The following is a 23,929-nucleotide window of genomic DNA, read 5'->3' as shown; positions in this document are numbered from 1 at the left end:
CCATGCTTCATATCAAGGAAATGTATTACTTACAGTACTTTTCATATATACAGTAGCAATATGCAAACTAGAGTGCTGACCTTGCAATCAGCACCAAAAATAGGCTGTTATCAGCTTGTACATGCAGAAACCCGTTCAAAGATCATTAATTCATCAAATGTGATGCATATAATCATTGCACAATTAAACCTGATTTAATGTCTCTCCTAAGCAGTTTTTAAAAAATGTTAACGTTTTCATTTGTTTTCCTAAAATGGATATCAAGAATCATTGTATTCAAATGGGCATTGACAAGTAGTGTTGTCTTTTTTGATGTGGTTTTTGTGTTTTCTGATCTGACAAGTCTGACTAACTGACTTGACGTCTATTGTCTTTACTCTTAGCTTGTAGCTGAGCTATAGAGCAGATGGAGCTTAGTGAAAGGGGCCTCAGTACTGCTGTAAAAACAGCTGTGAAATGATTGGTAAGGTGACATATAGAAGCATGCAGCCCTTAAGCTACAGAATGGCATCTGGCCTATCACATCTGTAAACTATCATTGTTAAAGTGACATACCGATTTCAGAATTGATTCACAATCAAGGAAAAATAGCAATACAAAGCACAGGATGAATTTACAGCCTAAGTACATGCAGCGTTTAGTTTGAGAATGTCCTTCACTTGCAGAGGCATTTGATTTGAGGGATGCACTCTGTGATGTAAAGAGAAATTCAGAAAGTGAACTTCCATAACAAGCTTTTTGTTTAATGTATCTGTATCATAACTGAACAAGCCAGACATTTCTCCCTAAATCTCTGTTGGTTTCCTTTACTGTAGTTGCAGCAGGAGATGGATGTCTCTGTCATGTTTACTTAGACATCATCAGAAAAAAGCACTCCCAATTGTTGTCAGGCTTTACTTTACAGTCTCAAAACCTCAACCAAATAATTTCCCAAGAGTAAATATGTTTGACCCTAAATCCCAGACTAACTCTACAGCAACAGTATTTGGACTTGATAATACAGAAAAACAAATGCCTCTGTGTCTACGTATGATTGCATAGATTAACACCATGAAGACTGTCTTAAAAAAAAATTGTATATAAAGTCTGATTTCTGTCCTCCATTCATCCTCCCTCAGAGAGAAGTTGTGTCCTCCACCCGTCTGGCTGCCATGCCCCCTGCCTTCGGCACCAGGATCCTGCCAGCACAGGCCACCGAGCATGCCTTCGCCTTCATCCAGGTCCCACAGGACGTAAGTGCACAGACGAGCATGCATGCAGAGTTGAGATATGTGTCGCAGCTGAGAGCTTCAAAATTAACTTTGCGATGTCAACTTCCTCAGTCTCATTTTCTGCCAGCTTTTGAAAGTTGACTTTTCTGGTGAGACATAGAATCTGTTTGAGTTTCACTTATCGCACGAGGTGAAAAGTCTGTATCTGACAGACAGGGTTGAGTTTTCATTCCGAGCGTGTTTGGGGAAAATTATGCTCGTACATAATTCATGTAGTACAAGCAGACAGAGCAATGACAAAACACCAAGCCATTGACTTACTTTGTTGTAAAGAAATTATAGAATAATTGACATAGTAGCAGAGAGACATTCATGTTTTATGAACAATTTGATAGCGTGTTCTATATTTCTTCAACAACCCAGACTTCCACACATCCTATAGATAGATGCAAACCATCCAGGTACTTAATGCGTATATGTCGGTGAATATAAATGCCCATCTTATAGCCGAGCAGCAGTGACTGTTGTTTTCTGCAGCCCTAATCTTCTTGTTTACAACAGTGTGTGTGTTTACTGAACCTCCGGTGACAACTTCTGTGTGTGTGCGCGCTTGTCTCTGCATATCTGAATGACTGTTTTGTGTGTGTCGGGGGGGGTCAACTCTTTGGTAGCCTCCTGAGCCGACAGCATCCTGAATAGTTTGTGCAGTTACAAACATGTTTTCTTTTGGTATGTGCCTGATTGGCACAGTACTAAGCCCTGTCTTTAATTTTGTGTGTGTGTGTGTGTGTGTGTGTGTGTGTGTGTGTGTGTGTGTGTGTGTGTGTGTGTGTGTGTGTGTGTGTGTGTGTGTGTGTGTGTGTGTGTGTGTGTGTGTGTGTGTGTGTGTGTGTGTGTGTGTGTGTGTGTGTGTGTGTGTGTGTGTGTGTGTGTGTGTGTGTGTGTGTGTGTGTGTGTGTGTGTGTGACTTTAAATGGCATTTGTTCCACTTAGCCTAGATAAGGTTTGTATTAGCATATGTTCCTAGAATTAACAACTACTTTTCACAATCAACATGTTTGTTTGCTGCTATTTTTTATTATTATTTATCTACACTCAGTTGCCAGTTTACTAGGTACATCCAGCTAAAATGAATGCAATCTAATACGACAGTCCTGCGTTAAGTTTTGTATAAAATGTTTTGGAGAAGTGTCAATTCAACTTTACGGTTAGTTTAGAGGCAGTAGTTTATTAATGAATGTATTTGTACTGAGGTGTGGGTGGTTAAGGACTAGCAAGGACATACATCTCAAAGTGTTTCAATCTTAATGTATCTATAGTATATGTATTATTGCATTTTGAACATCTTATTTTACTATTCCTCCTATTTTTTAAGGTTTTTTTCATCTAAATATGGATCTATGGGCCTCTTGTTGGACGTGTGTATCAAAGCTTCACGCAGTCACACTGTGGTGTGTGTGTGTGTGTGTGTGTGTGTGTGTGTGTGTGTGTGTGTGTGTGTGTGTGTGTGTGTGTGTGTGTGTGTGTGTCGGTAGTGCCTGCCTGCATGCTGTCACCTGTCTCATGAGTCAGTGTCTCCTGAAGGATGAAGTGGCGCATCTGTTGGGCCAGCCCAGGGGACAAAGGCATCACCTACACACACACAAAGCTTCACCACATGTTGGAAGCTGACACGCACCTTATACCTCTCCTCACTCTTTCTCTGTCACTCTGCATCCGTCTTACCTTCCATTCTTTCTATTTTCTCTTGGTTTCCCTTTCATGTGTTTGCCGTCTGCTTTATGTGAAGCTTTTTACTGTGCCACTCACGCTGACAGCACGGTGCCCCACTTGTTCTGCACCTTTGCTGCTGCACACAGGAAAGGTTGTTGCCTTTGTCTCACAACCTGCTACCCGATGCCCTGCACAAAATGTCTGTCTCCATAGTCTTTCTTTTCTTAACACCAACATTCTGCCACTGGGACGAGATCATGCTGCTGCTTCCCAGTGCAGTTCACAGACAGTGCAGTCAATGCTGTTTTTTTTTTCAGAAATACAGTCTCTTACCTGAAATGTGTGCTTGTAACTTGTCAAAGTACGAGGCACAATGCAGTAGCTATCTCCATGAAATCTGACTGCAGCAGTAACCTCTATCAGAGCAAAAACTGCTACCACATTTTTACACTATTTAATCCAGTTTTATTATGGATGTTGTGAACGCTCAGCTGCCTGCACTTAGGACACATTGCCACCTCTTTATTATGCCCAGTCAGCTAATTAAAGAAAGTAGTTAATGCCAGGAGGACACTGGAGATGTTGTTGGAGATGAACAACAAAATATTTTTTTTTTTTAAAGTGCAAAAAGTCCTACCACATAATCCCTAATGGCAGTGGTTTGTATTCAACTGGAAATTAAATCTTGCTTGAGTTTATGCATCTTTTCAAACAATTTATTTTTTCTCATTTGCATGACTTATAATGCACCATCGTCCACCTTTTCTCATTAACAGTCATGCAAAAAATACACTTGCAACAAGAGGCTACTTTGTCTTTTGGCTAAAATTGCAAAGTAAAGGTTACTAGAAAAGGCTGAGAAATACATTTTGACACAAAATCTACCTTACTATTGATATATTATTTACCATATTTCATGTATTTTGTCTTAAACATGGCTTCATGAATGATTGATGAAAGATTATCCTAAATCTTTGGCTCATATTGATTTGATATTAGATTTTGTATGTAGAAAAACATTATGTTCCCCAAAGAAGGTATAAAAATAGTATTGCTTTGTATCAACACTGAAACTGAGCCATTATATTGACTCCATGAAAAGATGGATTATATTGAAATGATACAGTAAATAAAATGCAAATATTTTAGTCTGTTTAAAACACATTGAAGTGCTTTAACGAGGTCTGTTCTGCACATGTGGTGGACAAGAGAAGGTCACTAGAAGGCTCTCATTCATTTTGTATTGCCCCCATAAAGCATCAAATTATATTTGTTTTGTAATACTCTCCTTGCGTTTCTGATCTCTCCTCCTGTGTCTGCTCTCTCTCTTTCTCTCTCTCTCTCTGTCACAACCTAACTCTCTCTCTACAACTCTCTCTCTCTCGCCCTGAGCTCCCCTGCAGCGCCTGTGACAAGTTGACCAGGGGGAGAGCGGGGACTAAAAAGGCCCTTAGTTTTGTGCCTTGAACAAGCTTCCCTGCGCACACACGCTCGCACACACAAACACGCACATACCCAAGGGCGGCTAGCTCTAAGGGGGTTGCCATGGAGACGAGACCAGGGCGAGAAAGAAGGGAAGTGAAGAGATGGATGGTGTAGGGGAGGGATGGATGATGGCCAGGGACTGATTTTTGTTTGTAACTGTCTTCCTGCCTCTGAAGATGCAGCTCCCTTGTTTTGTCTCACTTTTTTGCCGAGACTGCTGGAGGATGTGAGGTCAGCATTGCACTGCACCTCCTTCTCCACCATGTGTTCAATCAAATACTGACCTTTCACATTCGAGAAGGTTAGGAATATGAGAGAGCGGTAACTAACTGAAGAATGAGAGGAAAAGAGAAGAAAGGGACAGGCCGAGGAGGAGTAGGGTGGGTGAGAGTTGGACCATTAAGTAGTTCAGCCAAACTAAAATGTCTTGAACTGGTTGAGTAAATAATTGCTGTGCTTCACGACTGACTGTGTGAGTGATCGTGTAATTGTAATCGATGGGAGAATGATGTGTACGAATGTGTTCTTACTGACCATGTCACCAAGTGTGTGTGAACAGGTTTTTTTTCCACTTAACATTTGTTATCTTCCATTAGAAATCATATATCAAAGTTAGGTTCATGCATATGTAGGGTGTTTTTAATCAGCCTCTGCATAGCGTCTGTGTGTGTCTGTGCGTGTCTGTGTGTCTGTCTGTCTGTCTGTCTAGGAGCCATCAGTGATTAATTATCTAATTAACTAATTATCCCTTTCACCTTCTTCCCCACTTTCTCTTTCTCTTCAATTATCTCCTCCATCTTATTTTTCCTACTCTGATCACACCATCCATTACTGCCCCATGTCCTGTCCTCCTCTTTCTTCCTAACCCCGTTCCTAATCAACCCCCTACTTCTTCAGGAGGATGCCCGTGCAGACGTGGTGGACTGCATTGTGCGGGACATCCAGAACAGCCAGTGCCTGATGAACGTGGAGTACTCGGGTGTCACCTGCCCACATGTCACAATACAGTTTGGGGACACCAAGGACGATGTGGGTCTCGGCTTGGTCAAGGAAGGCTTGGTCATGGTGGACGTCCGCAAGGAGAAGCACCTGCAGAAGATAGTAAGTGAAGGGATGGGATATACAGTTGGTGATGGGAGGGCAGTGTTTGACTAAGAAATGTAATCTCTTCAATTCAGCTTTGTAAGGCCTAAAACTAAATTGGAGGCTGATATGTAGGCCTCTTATTTTGACCCAGTCACTTTCTCTTTCCAAGTTAATGACCTTTTTTGGTCTAGCTGGCGCTGTAAACTGGGTAGTCATGGTTAATTATATCACCAACAACTGTGGTGCCATCACTGCAGATTTGGTTTACTGTTTGCTGTGGATCCACAGTAATTTATTGTGTGTACTTAAGGTAAGAAGTGAATTGTCGTACTTTCAGGTGCATTTTAGGTAGGGGACTGCCTGTGTGAAAGAATAAATTAAACAGGTAGGTTAGAGAGTTAGAGATTCATAATGTCCGTTTCTGTAGGTTTTCTATTGATTTCCCAGCCCTACTCTGTTTGTGCTAGTGCCCAACAGCAAATCAGAGTATCCGTCTTTAATAAATATAATTTTTTTTTTCTCTACCTAAATCTTGTTAATTAGTGGCTCACAGTTATCGAAATGCACAGCATGGATTCATATTTGTGTCAGTGCTGTTCTAAATAGACAATTCCGTTAGTTGATCAATGGTAGCAGGTGCTACTTATTTTTAAGCGCACAGTACATGTTTAGCATTCTCATCTGCAAATAGGCCACTTGTGTAATCATTAATGTTAAATGGTTCATATCCTCCCTATGGCTTTCTAACGATCCAATAATTACATTTCCATACTAGCATGCATCTACATGTATAGATTTATTTATTTTTTATAACTGAAAGCTAGTATCTAATTAAAAGCCTGTACTGTAGACTGTAGGGTTTGTAGTGTGAACATTGTGGCACAAGAGCCATAATACCTCTCCTCACTTGTCAATCCGCAGCCACACAATATACACTTACACACCTCTACAATTTGTCTCAGATGGCTGCCATTTTGTCAAACCATGAAGCGTCGCTCATTTACTTTACCTTTCATTATGCTAATTTGCCCAGCAGACTCAAAGCCACTCTGTACATGAAAGATAACGAAAAATGGAGGATATTTATTCCTGCTGCAATTACTGCTTCAGCACAACCTCAGTATTGGTCAGTCTGCTAATTATTCAAAAATTTGAATGCACAACATAATGGAGAAATATGTCCACAAGAGTGTAATTGTTCATAAACCTAATCAAAATGTATATTCATATAAATTAAAAGAATACATTTGTAAAGACTATATGACTCACACATGGAGACGTAGTTTGTTAGTAACTCATTCTTGTACACCCTAAACAGCTCCGATAAAAGCACCTTCTGCCTCTTAGTCAGGAAATAAAACCCTGTGCAGTGTTTTGACCTCTGACCTCCAAAGAGTAGCCAGGAACCATTATGCAGTGTCTGGTTAATGGACCCTATAGACAAAGGACCGTGATTAAAACCTTTAAGCCATACAACTAATAGGCTTATAGACTGCATAGATTTAGGTTGTGTTGGATCAGATGGTTTCTCTTTAGCATTCAACAGCTGCATCTCCAGTGTTTGCCTCTTCCTTGCTGGATACAGATGAATATTTTGACCTGAAGAAAGCTTAACAAGCACTAGTGTTTCCAATGTGCTTACCAAGTAAGTGAGTGTTAAAGTAAGCTCTACAACATTTCTTGTTGATAATTCCACCCATTAAGTCTGCTTCCAAACCCAAAAAAGAACAAGCCGGGGTGTGATTGGCCACTTTTTAAACTTCCAAAAATGAGTAAATGTGCTTCTGATTCATAGAATGTGTGGGTTTATCTGATATACTGCAGTTCTGTTGTATACAGTAGCTGAATTTCCCAGCTAGAACTTCTTAATCAAAGCTGAGAAATTAACTGTTCATATCAGACTCAATATCAGACCAGTGATTGTTTGAATTGATCCTTTTCTGGTCTTTAAGGCTTTATTAGAGATGATAAACCTTTTTGAACTTGATCTAATAGGGCTGAAACGATTTATCGATTAATGACTCAATATGGATTAGTTGAACGACTAAAAGTAATTGCCACTATTTTGCAATAAATTCATTGTGTTTTGTGTTTTTCTAGCTAAAATATCTCATTACAGCTTTTCAAATTTGATTTCAAATGCTGTTCATTGTCTCGTAATTCAATATTTTGGGGTTTTGGACTGTTAGTCAGACAAAACAAGACATTTAAAGATGTCATCTTGGACTTTGGGAAATTATAATGTGCATGTTATATATTTTGACATTTAATAGACACATCATCAGTAAATTGAGAAAATAATGGGGACATTAATTGAATCAAATTGCAGCCCTAAAATGGACAGTAACTGTTTTTATCTTCCAAATTAAAACTATTGTGATTATTTATTCCTTTCAGTTTCACCCATCCCTATTTTAAATGCATGTTTTGGACTTGTATGCGGCTTTGGATGAAGGACAATTTAATCTGTAATTTTGCTGTATACTATTTATTTTTTGTAATCTACCAGAGTTGAGCTAGAGTCATTTGTTTGCAAGGTGCATTTCTGGCTCAAAGATTCATGAGCAGCACTGCAGCTGCTGCTGGTGCGACAACTGAAAGCGTTATCTTGCAGGGGCAGCTGAGCCAAAAAATGTTTCAAGATACAACTTTTGGTGACCTCTGGATCCGTGCCCCCTTTCTTTCCCTCTTTTATAGAAAGTTCCCCTTGAGCTTTTGATAGTGTTGTATCCAAGCCGGCTCACCCTGAGCTCTTTCTCTGCTCCTTTCTCTCTTCTCACTCATCCAGACTATCAGCCTCCTTGTAAAAGTGACTTTTGTCCTTCCTATCTGTTCCGTTTTGGCTCTATTCTTTATTCATTATCCATTCCAGGGGATTGGAACATGGTCATTGTAATCTGTACTCTAGCGCTAAGCATTGCGTAACAGATGGGCCGTAATGTTCACTGGCACTTCAGAGACTATCAATAGTCAGTCATAAGTGCACTGAAGGTTAACACCAGTCTTTGAGGATGGCATTGTCCCAAGAGAGGGAGAGCAGAGAGGGATATTCATCCATTTGGGGTTTTATGTCTTTCTTTCTAGCGCATTCCTGCCTTAAGCCCTACTTTCACTGATGCCCACTATGCACACCATATGGATGGCTACTGTTGCAGCTATACAATACTACCATGGCAAAGGATAAACAGTCATTAAAAAAGTGTAGGCAAAAAGATCATATGCATGCCAGCTGCTGGTATCTGATTGGAGAGAAGTGGGCTATTAAAAGGAACAGGAACACCAGAAGTAGGAGGTGGGTGGAACATCAGTAAACCAAATTATGATTGATAATCTGTATTTAGTGAAAGGAAACAACAGAGTGACCGAGAGGAAGATAAAGCAAGGGATTAAAGTGAAACTGGCATTTTGTCCTACAGAGTGGACTGACCCAAAAATACAGACTTAACATCAGAGCCCGAAGAAGATTTATTTATTTATTTATATTAGGACAATGCACATTAATCAACATTTCTGTAAATGCACCAGTGTTAGCCAGTCGGCTAATTTTCAATTGTAGTCCTAGTTGCATGCATGTCTTTATGGTGGGAAGAAACTGGAGCACCCGGAGGAAACCCACGCAAGCACAGGGAGAACATGCAAACTCCACACAGAAAGGCCCGGGATGACCTGGGTTCGAACCCAGAACCTTCTTGCTGTGAGGCAGAAGTGCTAACCACTGAGCCACCGTGCTGCCGAATCAGAGCATGATTCGGCACATATATTCCATACTGTTTATATCTATAACACACATTTAGTGTGTGTGCGTGCACATACTGTATCTACACTGACAATCAAGCAGATTTAATGTCATAGTATAAATTTTAATCTGTCATACATCTGGCATTCCATGTGTAGTCCTAGTTATTTATGAAGCTTTGATATTTAGATTATCGTCAGTGATTGACATATCATTGCTTTATCACCAGCACAGCATTAGAAGCAGAAGGGACATTAATGTACTTTATGTTATATACAATAGATACAGTATTTCAGGAGCCAGCAACTATGTCATACTGGTTTTAAATCCTGCGTTTTCTTCTCTCGCTCTCGGCTATATTTTCTATCAAAGAATAATACATCTCTGTTGTCTTACTACATCACAGTACCCATCTCTTTTTATCTCTGTCTGCTCTTCCTCTTTGTCACCACTCAGACATTTTAAATTCAGATATAGAGCTTCTGTAGAAATCAGTTTTTATTGTTGCCTAAAGCACAGTACTGCTGTAGATTGTAAGGTACAATTGGCTGCAATGCAAAGTGGCGGCCAATTGTATATGCTATCTTCATGTTCATATAAATGACCTATGAGCAAAGCTTAACAGTAATGGTTGCTCTTGGCAGCCATGGTGGCAGTAATAGCGGTGTCAACAATGTAATTTGGTCTGATTGCTGCTGTTGGCAACTGCTATTCTTGAGTTGTGAACGGAAATCTGTAATTCTTCCTTTCAGTATAAAATCTAGCAAATGTGTGAATAAGAGTGTCCAGTGATTAATCAACTATCAGCAGGGCATCAGCGCACACACAAGAAAATAAGCAGAAACTTTAACAAAACTTTAAGTATAACTTATAATAATTTAACTATAGTTGCATTGAAGTATTATCACTCCAGTTATAAACAGTTAAAATATGACGTTAGCAACCAAAAGGTGATGGATCTCTACCAAACTTGAAATTGCAAGTCTACTTTTGTGTGCTTGTGTGTGTACAAACAAGCGGTCTTTTATTTATTTTTATTTTTTTACACCACATTTAGAGTTCTTCTCTCTTGCTCTGACCTCAGACTTACACACTGACTTCATGTCTTCTCCACCTCAGGCACAGTAGATATACTAAGCCGTCCTTAACCTGTTAACCCCCACCGGCCCGCCGACGGGCCGGTGGGGGTTAACAGACGTGTTCTGATGTGTTACATAATAGTATTTAACCACAAAAGTTCAAAACTTTTGTCAATATGGACATGCTGTATATCGTTTGATTCGTAAAATTCTCTGCAATTGAATCATTCAGTTCATTTTACTGAAATCATAAGCACCAAAGCATTATTCATTATCTTAGTGCTCATGCTATTTGAAAAAAAAAAAAAAATATGATGCTTCCCTACCTGTACGCTGTCCTAAACGCTAAATCCGCGTCCATTCCTGGCTTATATATATTCCTCTAGTCCGTAAGTGTCCACAGATCAAAAGGATAACAAGGTTTTTTCACAAGAATTAATCCAGGTTATGAATATTGTCCTGTAGAACCCATGCTAATTGTCCGCTAACTGTCTGCTAACTTCATTAGCCGATCTCGTTCCGTCTGAAATAATATATTTCTCCTTGCCCTGCACCGTGTTGCTGGGTATAGTTGTTTTCCTCAGGTTGCTGCCTACACAATGAAATTATCCCCACCTTTTTCTGTTAAGTTTTCACCCGGGACAACCCCGGACACCCAAACAAAGCGCTCCCCACTGTGGAGCGTCAATACGCTGCGTCATCTCTCTGAGCAGCCATCTTAGAAAAAGCTGTCATTGGCTATCAACACGTCAATCATGGCAGTTGTAGCCAATCACATTCCCTTTCCAACGGTATATAGCATGATAGGAATATCCAATGGGAACCAGTCCAAATGAATGGGTAACAGACCTAAGCCCCGCCTCCCAGAGCCAGCATGCGCATACATGTGATTTATGAGAAAGAAATATGATCAACAGTGTTTGAATGAATGTAAAAAGGTGTTTTAAGTCATTTTAAGTACTTCATATGTTTTTTCTAATAGCATAGAAGTGAGTAAAAGCATTTAGCAACATTTGGTCACTTGGAGAAGTTTTGGAGAGGTTTTGGCACACCGGTGACACTTGTTATACCAAATACTGAAAACTCTGAAACTTTATATAGGTCTTCTTGACAAGGTGTAGAAGGTTTGTGTTGTGTCCTGCATAGTGTGGCACAAAGTATTTCTTTGTTATTTTTTTTCAAAAATTACGTTTTTTTAGACCGGACCAAAATAACTATTTTGAACCATGTTTGAACTGCTGTAGTGTATGTTCTGTTTTAATCACATGCTAATCAAGCACATGTCTATAAAGTAGAAGAAAATAGGTTTCACATGATGCCTCATACATGTATTTTGGCCTTACAGTTCTTCTGTTATAAGCGTTTCCCTTTGGGAACGAGAAATAGGCGAAAATCAGGCAAAAGAGGTGGATGTTAACAGGTTAAATTGTCCTGGCTCCATCAACTAACCACTGCTAGAATGGTAACTTGCCACGCTGGCACACACTAACTCACTAAAACATTTCTCTCTCTTCTTTCATCCCTCTTAGTATCGCTCTCCACTCATTGTTCAGTCTGGTTCCTCCAATTTTTTCTCCCCCTCTTTCCCAGTTCCACAACATCAATTTTTCTTCTCCTCCTTCCCATCGCCTCTTATCTTTCCGGTGCTCTCCTCTTCATCACTTCTTTCTTGTTTACTCACCACTGTACTCTCCATTCTTCTTCTTCAGTCTTGGTTTCTCCACCTTCTGCACATCACTCCCTCCCTTGGAAGTACTTTTTTTTTCTACACTCAGAGATTCACTCACTCATACACACTTCCTTCTCTCCCTGTTTTCTTTTTAACCTTTGCTGTTAATGTTATCCAAACTTAGGTTGAGGACTTCATTTAGACGGCATGTGCTAATTTGCATTTTGTCTTTCCGTACTATGTCATGATGAACAATAATCCCCAGGAATAAAAGTGAAGAGGCACTCATATCAGACCTGGTGTTGGCCTCATAATGAGCTGTGATTTAAAATTCGGTTATCTGCAATTATTTGCAACTTGCATCAGCCGATTCTGCCCTGTGAACACACACTGAGTTGACAGTAATGCCTTTCTTTTATGATTTTAAGCAAAGGCATGAATTAGGGAGACCAAAGTGTGTGTGTGTGTGTGTGTGTGTGTGTGTGTGTGTGTGTGTGTGTGTGTGTGTTCTAATATTTAAAAGAGAAAGTGAAAATGATAGTGGGCTCAACAGATATCTAGATACACTATACATTTTTTCTTATTGTGTACAATAGTAATAAGTGCCTGCAGCAGCTATCTTTGACTCAAACTCAGACCTGATATTTTTTTGTCGAAGATGTAGCTGAAATGAGACATGACCGCTTAATTGAAAGATGGCTGTGTGGTTAGAAGCACTGTCTTTTGTGCTCTGCTGCTTTTCACCAGTGTTTTCTGTCAGCTGCAGCCAACAACATGACTGATTCCAACTCTGGCAGGCCACTGGGTGATATGCGTCTCGCCCAGTCACCTTAGCTAACTGACACCAGTGCTAGCCCCCATAGTTAATTAGCGTTACAAGCTAATAATCTCCTGTTTCCTAATGACAAGTCAATCACAAACACGGACGTGTCTGTCACCAGTGTTTGGAATAACGCCGTTTAAAAGAACGGCGTTAGGTAACGGCGTTATTTTTTTTTACTATCAACTGACTTGTGAAAACTGCTAAAAAAAATCCAAATTCTTTGACATATAGCAACTTTATTTTTTTAAAGTAACACAAATAGTTACTTTCCCTGGTAACGAGTTACTTTTATTATAGAGTAATTCAGTTACTAACTCAGTTACTTTTTTGAACAAGTAGTGAGTAACTATAACTAATTACTTTTTTAAAGTAACGTTCCCAACACTGTCTGTCACTCCCTCGCCATCGCAATTATTATCAATCACCAACAGCGACGAGGCCTGCTGTATCGACCTAGGCCTGGTTCCATTATCTTCCCTAATCAAGAATTAAAGATATCGAAGTAGCATTCGCACACCTTAGAAAAATGTTTCCAAAGACATGCTTAAGATCTTTATTAAAATGTTAGAGTTGTGTGTGTCAGCAGAAGGCATACTATGGGGAAAACAGCTGTAAGGTGACTCCCTAAGAGTGAAAGCTGCAGATTAGAGTGCTGGAATTTTTAATTACCCAGCAGCCCCTTGGGAAATGTTTTTTCCTTGCATCTTCTCTGTATTGTAGCTGTATTCACACTTAGGCCTCGCTTTTCATTGATGAATGTTTGAGCAGAGGACTTTTAAGTACCTTTTGAGTGGCAGGAAGGGCAGCCTTGAAGCTCACATAAGATGCAGGTATTTTATTTATTTATCTAGCTTTTACATAAACTGCCTCAAGGGTAGTGTAGTTTTCTTACAGATTGTAGTTAGAGTCCCAAGTGTAGATAATAGTACCGCGTTTGCATTCCACAGTAATTGTGTTAATAGGGGTTGAAACTGATGAAGATGAAATGGTGCGCTTAGAAGAGTAGTCACACCTACAGCTGCATGTGGGAAATCCATACAGGAAATCAGGTCGGAGGCTCACACATACACAGGATGCCTCCAGGGATGGGCTCTTCCATTTATCAAAGAGCAATTGTGCTGTTTGGTCCACATACCCTACAGTAAGGTGGCTCATGTGATGCAGTCTGTCGCTGCCGTGCTGTTTAGGCACTGGTTTGGACACTGGTGATAAGCATCATGGGAATGTTGGTGTTTCTATACAGTGGGTTCACTGTAACAAAAGAAGGCCTCATGGGCAAACAAGGGTTCATGTAGTAGAGCTGCTGTTGAGCTGTCCCCAAACAGGGAGGACAGACATAGTACATGTGTGGGGGTCCCTCTTGAGTTCCAACATACACTCACTTTTAACTATTTATTTGAAATGTAGAGATGGAGGGGGAGGAGAGAGATTATGTTTCTGAGTAAGCCAGTAAGCACCCCCACGGTGGATGCCTCCACCCCAAATTCTTCACCGTGTCATCTATAAATGGCTTTTAGCCGTATCCGGACCACCAATTGACTAACGTTCAGGCCGCTGCCCTCCCTGTTCAACCCCAGTGCCTGTCACAGCCCATCAATTACCCCCCACCTCATCCCAAAGAAACACAGCAGGGCACATATAAACACACACACACACACACACACACACAGAGCTTCATGGGTGTGTGACAGCATGACCGCTCCCCACCAACGGCTCAATACCTAATTTACAAGTAGAGAGAGGAGAAGAGGCCTTTTAATGGACATTTTCTCCTCTGCTGTTATTGACTGCACACACACATTCACATACACACTCACTTGCACAGGCAGTTGCTTCCCCTGATGCCACTGCTCTGAGGGCCCTTTTGACATGTCTTAGCTGAGACGCGCCACTTCCCAAATGGCTTCTGCAGATACACACACACACACACAAACACAAACACACACACACACACACACACACACACACACACACACACACACACACACACACACACACACACACACACACACACACACACACACACACTATATCCTCCCTCCCACACACCCTCAGGGTGGGTGCAGGATTGCCAGGAAGGGAGTGGAGGCACAACGTTGTTCAGATTTAGAATTTTTTTTTTTCTTCTTTTTCTGTAATATTGTTTTTAACTGTTTAAGTGATTATTAATCAGTATTCTTTATTTATAGGTAAAAATTCTTATTGTTGGTTAACTGTTAAACAGTTGATTATAAGCAAGACTTGTTTGCTTTCCATTGCTCCTGGAAGAGCATTGGAGAATGTTCTTTGTGATATCTGTTGTTAGACCTTGCATTTGTTGTGCGCGCGTGTTTTACATTTGTGTGTTTTCCTTATCTCTATGAACCCCCATGCTGGTTGGCTTGCCATGCTACGTTCCCGCCAAAGCGCCCGATCTTCTCCCAACTGCCATGCTGGAGGGGACCAGCATGCAACATGGCGTATTCCCAGTCTACCCCAGATAGGGACAATTACACTCACAGACATGATGTACATTAAAGGCTCATCTATACTGTGTATATTTATGAAAAAGATGAGCCTTTAATGTACATCATGTCTGAGTGTCATAGACATGATGACATAGAGAGAGAGATTTTGTTAAATACATTTCTAATAAAAGATTCTTATGAAGTAAACAGTCTAATGTAAACTGATTTGAACTCAGATTTATGTCCACCTGCAATTTTTTCAAGCAATAGAAAATAGAAAGATGATTATACAAGTAATACAAAAAAAACATTGTAAAGTAAAACTGTGAAATTAAGCAGCGTCAATGGTAATCTTTTTATCCTACATTTACTCAAACACACTGACCTTCCCTTGTCTGTGTCTCACGCACGCACAAGGCTTATCTCCCTGGTTAACTGTGGTGGTTATGTGACAAGCCTTTCGCTATCAAACCACTTGTACAATATAAAGTCTGAAGAGACTTTCCCAAAACCCTGGCCTACTCTCTGCTTGCCATGCAGTATTCATGCACTGGCAGGTTGAATGGGAGACATCTCTTAGGACTAGAATCCACAGCCCAGCCAAGTACACTCAACTTGAAACCGTGCAAGTTATAGTGCAAAGACATAAAAGCTGTTATGTTCCAGCAAATGCGCTGACGATGACCTGTCTTGTGCAGAGTTTTCTGCTTTCAGTGGAGTCAAAGAGAGATGGCAGACTTAGGGAGAATGAAATGAGATGTAATGAGGATTGAGAAAGCAGGTGAAAGAAACAAGAGCAGTGCAGCATCAAAGAAACAATGAGAAAAGGGAGTGAGTGGCAGTTTTTGTTTTTGTGGTTGGTGTTTGACTGCTCCTATCTGGAAGGCATTGTGTCTGGCCGTCATTGCTGTTAATGAGAAAAGCTCAACATGCGTGGAGGACAAGCCTCATTGTTCCCTTTCCACTCAGGTGGCTTTTACATCGCCTGACATCCCATCTCAGCAGAGAGCACACCCGATGCTGCAACTTTGATTAGTCACTTGCTTTATGTACTCCATTTAAGTCTGGTTTCACTTAGCATTTCCATGTGCTATGAATTCTTCTCCCAAAAAAAAAAAAAAAAAAAAAGAGGCAGCTCACCTCGCGCACCAGACGCACCCAACCTGTCAGAAAGCTGCCATGTTAGCGTGCGCTCAGAACTATCACTTTCATAACATGCTTACCAGAACACCATGTGGGCATCCCAGCGCCGGGAAAAACACTGTCTCGCTTTCACTCTCAGGCAGACTGATTCACAGTCAGGCAGACACACTGACAAGTGCCAAAACACCAGACCCACACCACCTGTCGTTCGTCTTATGAAAAGCATCACACTTACGCAAAGTCTCTGACCAAGTCGGCAACTAGAAAGTTACCTGCATGCATTAAAAATTGACTGACAGCAGTTGTAAATAATCGTTTTTCCCAAATGCGCGTGGAGTATCAGATAGTTTTCTTGTCTCAGAAGGCTGTGATAAATTCACTCAAACGTGAACTGTTGCCGTGAAATTATAATAAATTGACTTCTGTAATCGGCTAAACTTTCTGAAAGTTGTTTTGGTGCATTTTGAATCACACACATTCAAGGACACTCCCACACGCAGCATCCTCCTCAGCTGAACAGCATATTCTCTGCTACTGCCAGCGTCGATGGCCACTGCTCACCAAACATGGCATCTGTCTGGCATATGGGAGCTCTGTAGGGTCATCCAGACAAGCACGCGGTCACCCGCTGCCTTCTTCCACCCAAACACCTTCCAAATGCGTTTTCTTTTCCTTATCCCCACATTTATTGTCCTCTTTTCGTTGTTTCATATTTGCCTCCTCACCTGGAAGACATAATCAGCTTTAAGCTTCTTCCTTGTTGGCCTCTCACCTTTGCTTTGCTGGAACATAATTTTTTATTTTTTTTTCTGACAATCTTCCACATCATTAATCCTTTCTATCCTACCCGTGTTTAACGTCACACTTGTTTACCATGACGATAAAACTTTCCTCTCCTTTGCCTTTTTTAAGTCCTCTCCATGAGTGTTGCTTCTTAATGAACTATTATGCCTCCCTACTGGAGCCAATAGAAAGGCTGTGAAAGAAGGATCCGGGACAGGATACTTGGGGCTGTTCAGAATCCGAAGGCAGTCATCATCGGTGTTCAGCTGCAACTTGATTGGCTGTTGTGTTACACTGAGCTGAAGTGAGCATAACAGTGAAAGATGAGGGCGAGCCAGGAAAGGCACCCTCCCGATCAGTGTACAAAGAGGCTCACCGCGGTAGTGCCAATATGGCAGCATATCATTTGTGCATATTGTGCTGTAGTGCTCTTGACTAAACATCTTTCACAGAATATTTTGGATGCTGACTCTCAGCTGTGCAAAATTCAAGATTGCATATATATCTTTCCTTTTTAAAGTTGAGCTGGAGTTTATATTCATAGCCATTTTTCTCTTTTCTGTTCAAATATTGCTAGATCCATTTTGGCAGATCTGAAACACTCTTCCACATCATTCCTAGCTTTCCAAATGCAGCACTAGGAAAGACTGCTAAAACCGCTATAGGCACTCATAGCTCCCCTCCAAAGCCCAAATGGCATCGCTGGCCTTTTGTGTCAGTGAAATAGCGTCGGCTGGGTCTTCCATATGGTGACATCTGCCTGATGGGACCAAGATGCCATATCCCAACGCCTTCCAAAAAATCTCTCCTTTAGTTGGCTTTGATGGATGACTTGTGCAGCAATTGCACTTTCATACGTGCACTCCCTTAGACAGCGTTGGCTGTGCGATCCAGCGGCAGGTCTGTTATCTTGGTGGTGCCATGTGCAGTGTAGCTATCAAATCAACCTATGTGCACGAGCTAGCTAAGCAATTAAACTCCAGAGCCCCATCCACACTCGACAGTTTTAACATCTGGCATCCTTGTGTGTGTGTGTGTGTGTGTGTGTGTGTGTGTGTGTGTGTGTGTGTGCATGTGTGCATGTGTGAGAAAGCTAGCTCATCTGCTATTATAACAAATCTACAAAACGTGGTGCATAATTGAATCCATTACAAGAACACACTGACTCGTCTTTCCGGGCCCCTTCTTTCAAGTGAGTTGAGCAGTTTGTTTTATTTCTTTAAATTGTTTTCTTGTGTATATTTCCCTAAACCTTTGTCCCGCTAATCAGAATGCAGCAAACTATACCTCAAATTCACAAGTATTTGCTGCACAAGTCTTACTTACCCCCCCCCCGCCCTCATCACTGGTTCATTCAATGAGGCTAAATGGCTGTTCTAGCAGAAGCGGTCAATATGCTCAAGGCTGCACATTGGCTTCCTCCTCTTTCTTCACCCGTTTTTTTTTTTTTGTATCCCCTCTGTATTCGGTTAGTCCATATCACATACTTCCAGTTCTTTTGCAAATGCATTTATATTGAACAAATATTAGATAATGTTATGCTCCTACAGTGCTGCCGGTCATTATAAATAAAAACTTGGATGTGTGTGTATCACATTTATATACATGTGACAGGTGTGTCTGGGGGCTGCACAGCTTGAATATGAATTAAAAACGCCTGCACTCATTCCTTGTTTATTTTATACATTTCTTTATAAAGAACTTAATGAAGAGAACGTTTAGACTGAAATGCTTTATGGAATAAAATCACTTGTTACAAATTAATGGCCAACTATTCTGCTATCTGACAGATTGATAAAGTAATAATAAATAAAATTAAAAAAAGCCTAACCTGTCACATAACACAAATCTTCTTCATCCATACTGAATATTCAAATGCAAAAAACACTCTGGTACTAGCTTCCCAAATGTGGTGATTTGCTGCTTTTCTATGTTTTTTTATTTTTGGGGGGCAATTTAGGCCTTTATTTGATAGAACAGCTTAGACATGAAAGGGTAGAGAGAGGGAAAGACATGCAGCAAAGGGCCGCAGGGCGGAATTGAATCTGCAGCCACTGCGTCAAGGACTAAACCCTCTGTACATGGGGCGCACGCTCTACCAGGTCAGCTATTCAGGCACCCCTGCTGCTTTTCTTATTTTTATATAACCGTGGATTGATCGTGTTTGGGTGAGTGGGAAAGAACAAGCTATTTGAAGGTGTTACCTTCGAGAAAGCAATCTGTAGATTAATTACATCCCTATACCATACAGGAATGTAACAGCAGAATATATCGGGCAAAGTTGTGTTTTATTAGACTGGGTAAACCCAGCACGATCTGCCGGCGATTTGATTTCGCCCTGCAGCTCAGGCTGGAAACCTGTACATCTTTCTATCCTGCTTCCGTTACAAATTTGCGGGGACCAATCACAAACTGGCTTATCCACCTGGCGCGCTATTGGCGGGTTTAACACGATGACGATAGAGAAGCAACCAAGCAGCTTTTTGTTTACATTCAACATGACGGCCACCTCAGCGCAGCAACCGCAGCAACCCGTTGATGCCGCTGCTACGTCACCCGGATCGTCGGTCTGATTGGTTGAAGGACTATCCAATTGCGTACAGAGTCATTTGAACTATGAAAGAAAACAGAAAAATACAGAAAATACAGAGCAGATTCCCCAGACTAATGTTCAGTCTTAAAAGATTGAGCTCGGTCTGGTGATAGGCAGACTAGTGTTTTATTGCTTGTGAAATCAACTTTTCATTTGTAAGAGGAAGAGTGTGTCATTTTGTTCTTTCAAAAGTTACAGTCTCACTTAAATACAGGATAGTATTGTTGGCAAACATCAGAAATACTATAACTGTACTTTTCTATGGAAAACTCTTCTAACATGCCTGTGTACTACTATACAATGGAGCTCTGATTTTTTTCTACATGAAACACAGGTAGAACTTGGGGCTCGCCCCCTTTTTAGCTAGTAGCTCCCTTAAGGTGTCTTGTGAATGCACTTGATTATAAATTTCTGCTACAAACCAGGGGAGTGTTTGGGCCTGAGGCTAGCAGGCACAAGAGGGTATGAGAGCCTCTCATCTCCAGTGGCTTTGCTAGTGTGAGTTATAGCATGAAGCGCTCCTTCATGTTTGTACGTTCCGCGTCCGCTGCAGTGGCATACCCACTCTGCGTCTGCGTGTTATCTTGATCCTGTTGATCTTCAGAGAACACTGTGTTCCTTACATCCAGTATTGCTGTGAGTGCCCTTCTCAAAAAGATGTCTCCAGGGTCAGAGCAGTGTGAAAGGATGCATGGATTCACCTTAATCCTTTAAAATCCTACCTGTGACGCAGTGATGTGCTATGCTAATGATTCTTCTCTTTCTGCCCTAGGTGACAGAGTACCTGAACAGTCAAGAATCTGCCAAGAGTGCCAGGGTAAGTTACTTCATCCGAACCCCATGACTCATCTCATTGTCTTTCCCTCTGTCTTCATATCAGCTTCCCTGTCGCCGCCTCCTCCTAATAATTGTGGTTTGTCTGCCTTAGTGAGAAATCTAATGTTGCCAAAACAAGACTACATTGCAACACTAATCACTTTTCTACACCAACTACCAGAGAGAGAGTCTCTTTTCTCTTTGCTGCTTTTCTCTCTCTCTCATTCAAGATGCGACACATTACATTTGGCAGTGACCGTTGTCCCACATGGATTGCTGCCCACAGTCTGTGCAGGTCCATACTGTGAAAATGGGGGTGGGGGATGTGTGCAGTTGGGGTAGAAAGAAAGAAGGGGAAAAGGAGTGTATAGAAGGCAACCCATAACACACAGGGCTTCAGTGTTAAAATAAGTCATTTCACAGAGCTTTGACACAACACTTTCCAGTAGAAATTCCTTTATTTGAGCCTGACCAGTCAAAGTGAAACTGGCAGCAAGATAATGGAAAATGAGCATCAGGAATTTAAAAGTGCATTAAAGAATGTAATGATGGAAGTCATAAAGATTTTTTTTTCATTGTACAAAACCACATGTATGTTTAAATGATTATGATCTGGTTATATTTTATATTTTTCTTATTGTCAAAAAAATCCCATGAAAAAAAAAAACTAAACCAACAGTGAATTGATCTTACTATCAAGTAATAACTGTGTTTCTCTTGTTGTTTCATATGCTGTAGCTCCACTGGTACAAACACATCAACAAGCCACACCTTTGCCACGGGTGAAATGTTCCTTCATAATGTTAAATGAACGTGTCATTAAGTGTGTTGATCACCATCCTGCTGCCGTAAATACAAATCCGCCACTGTAGATAGTCCCCAATAAATGCTCTAAACTACAGTGTCCTGCTGAGTGCCACAGATGTCAGAAGTCAAATGACTGAAACATGGACTAACGTATTCATGTTTTTGGTCGTTTCATGGGATAATTTGACAATAACAAAAACAGAATACCAGCAGCATTACCCTATTTAAGAAATAATAGAGGTCTCATAGCAGGAGCTCCTCAGGTGCTGTATGTCCAAAGTGTCGGAGCCCTGTTGGCAAAGGCCGGATCGCTTTTGGTTTTTATATTTAGACTTTGACAGGAAAGTGTTGTCCAGATCCAAAGTGGCTTTCACAAGAACCCCCTTGTGCTTGCATAGATAGCGCTTGGATCCTATTCTGTTTTTACTCATTTAAATGTTGAGCATGATGGCTCAAAATCCTCAAGGAAGGCGATCCTCCTGTGCTCTTTTAGTTATCCCATCGTTATGCCGCATGCTCGGACAATGAGCCAGTCAGAGGAGGAATTGGCTCTAATCACAATTTGAGTTTTAGTCTACCATGTTTTTAGTGTGTCAGGGAGGAGGGAAAAAAGGTAGTGAAGTGAGAGACAGGGAAATGGCACTACGTACAAATGGCTTCATTCATTCATCCTAATAACTAGTGCTAATTAGCACAGTCGCTAATTAGCTATGAATCACAGCATTAACAGCTAAGCGAGCAGGCTTCGGAGAGCCAAAAAAGAAACATCCCACACAGACACAGAGCCCTAATGAACACACACACACACACACACACACACACACACACACACACACACACACACACACACACACACACACACACACACACACACACACAGCACAATTTCTATCACATTTAAATAATTAATACCATACTGGATGGTTCTCCAAACTACACACACACTTTGCCAATCGCATTGTAGTAAAGGCGACATTTAGCTGGGAAACGCATGTGCTGGTTTATGAGGCGATGTGAATGTAATGGAATAGGAGAAGTAATAGACTGGTTGGTATTTGAGGCACTATAGGCCTCCAGCTTGGATGGGCAAGCACAAAGAGTTGGATTAAATGGTGGTGATGATGATGCAGCAGAGTGGCCTTCGCACTGGGCTGTGAAATCAGCGATCTTACTTTCAACATTGCAATGTAGCTTTTTGTCTCCCTCCCACACCCTCCTTTTTTCTCCTGACCATTTAACATGTAATGGGCAAGAGAGGTTATTGGAGCCACATTCAAAGCAATTGGGGACATAACCGCATTTTATGGTTATTTGTTTTATTATGGTCAATAAAATCTGTCTCTGTCTTACTTTTAGCTCAACATTTGGCGCTACGGAGACTTCCGTGCGGACGATGCTGATGAGTTTGGTTACAGACGTTAAAAAAGTCACCATCCAATCAACACAATTCCAAAGACCACCATGGACGGCAAGTGACACATTGGACAGAAGACGGATGACGAAAAACTAAACGACAAGCATTGACTCAATCTCCTTTTTTTATTTGACATTTCATCCCTCCAGTGCTGACTTCTCTTCTGCTTATATTTTTTGTTTTCTCCAGCTAGCCCCCGTAGCTCCAAATAGAGCATGCTAGAAATGCTAAAAGAAAAATTAATCATGCAAGAATCACTTTCTATTCATCCTTTATTTTCCAAATGGCCCACTGCCAGCTCAAGCAGCCTGCACTATTGCCAATCTGTGTTATTTGCCATGTTAACTTTTCAGCAGACTTTCTGTGTGAATGATAATTATATATACTTACGTACGTGTTTCAGCCAATCCCTTTCTTAGCTCTCTGATGCTCTAGTCCAATTGCTTTCCTCTGTACAGGAAGTGACTGGGTGTTCAGGGGAGACGCTTGATTTTTGCAAACAAATGTTTCCTTAATGAATTTCATGTAAATGTGAGGATATGTTGAAAAGTGTAAATTGATTTATTTTAGAGAAATACTGTAGGTGGAGCCACACAGACAAAAAAGGATGAGTTTATTTTTGTCTTTAATGTATATCTGTGTGATGACATTTGCGGATGTTTTTGTGGGGAGTGTTTTGTCGTTTATTAACCATGTCACACTTTTATGACCAGTAAAAATGGATGCCATCATGTGGCATTTTATCATCTCTCTATTTCCTTCTGTAAAGTTTACATACTACTAATGGTTATGATCCTGTTCTGAGCAGTCTCTTCTTTGTCTCTGTATGCCACAGCAGAAACGGTGTTTGAATTTGTTTCCACATAATGGACCTTTGCATTCTATTAAAAATCTGCTGAATAAAGTGTTTTTTTTTGTTTATTTTTTTAAATTAGTAGTACAATTACCAACTTAGTTTTACTCAAAACTTGGTTTTAGTACAACTATTATATAAAAAAACTATATACTTAAAATTTAAAATGTTGAATTTACATTGGGATATTTTTAGGGGGTTGTTTCGACAAGTGCAAGTCTGAAATATGTTTTTGTGATCTTAATGCCAAGATACAAAAACTTGAAAGGCA

At 40.8% G+C, this 23,929-nt stretch overlaps 1 protein-coding gene across 1 annotated transcript in view; it reads left to right on the top strand.

Annotated features, from left to right (window-relative positions):
* Nucleotides 1-23,710, top strand: part of snd1 (staphylococcal nuclease and tudor domain containing 1) — a 179,150-nt gene extending 155,440 nt beyond the window's left edge. The window contains exons 21-24 of the mRNA XM_028570226.1: nt 1,119-1,232; nt 5,307-5,510; nt 20,541-20,585; nt 22,748-23,710. Coding sequence (XP_028426027.1) covers nt 1,119-1,232; nt 5,307-5,510; nt 20,541-20,585; nt 22,748-22,813 — 429 coding nt within the window. The 3' untranslated portion in view covers nt 22,814-23,710. The remainder of the gene's footprint in view (nt 1-1,118; nt 1,233-5,306; nt 5,511-20,540; nt 20,586-22,747) is intronic.
* The last annotated feature ends 219 nt before the right edge of the window (nt 23,711-23,929 follow it).

This window comes from Perca flavescens, chromosome 23, assembly GCF_004354835.1.
Source record: "Perca flavescens isolate YP-PL-M2 chromosome 23, PFLA_1.0, whole genome shotgun sequence".
NCBI lineage: Eukaryota > Metazoa > Chordata > Actinopteri > Perciformes > Percidae > Perca > Perca flavescens.
Note: the sequence above shows the minus strand (reverse complement) of the source record. Positions and strands in the feature narration are given on the sequence as shown.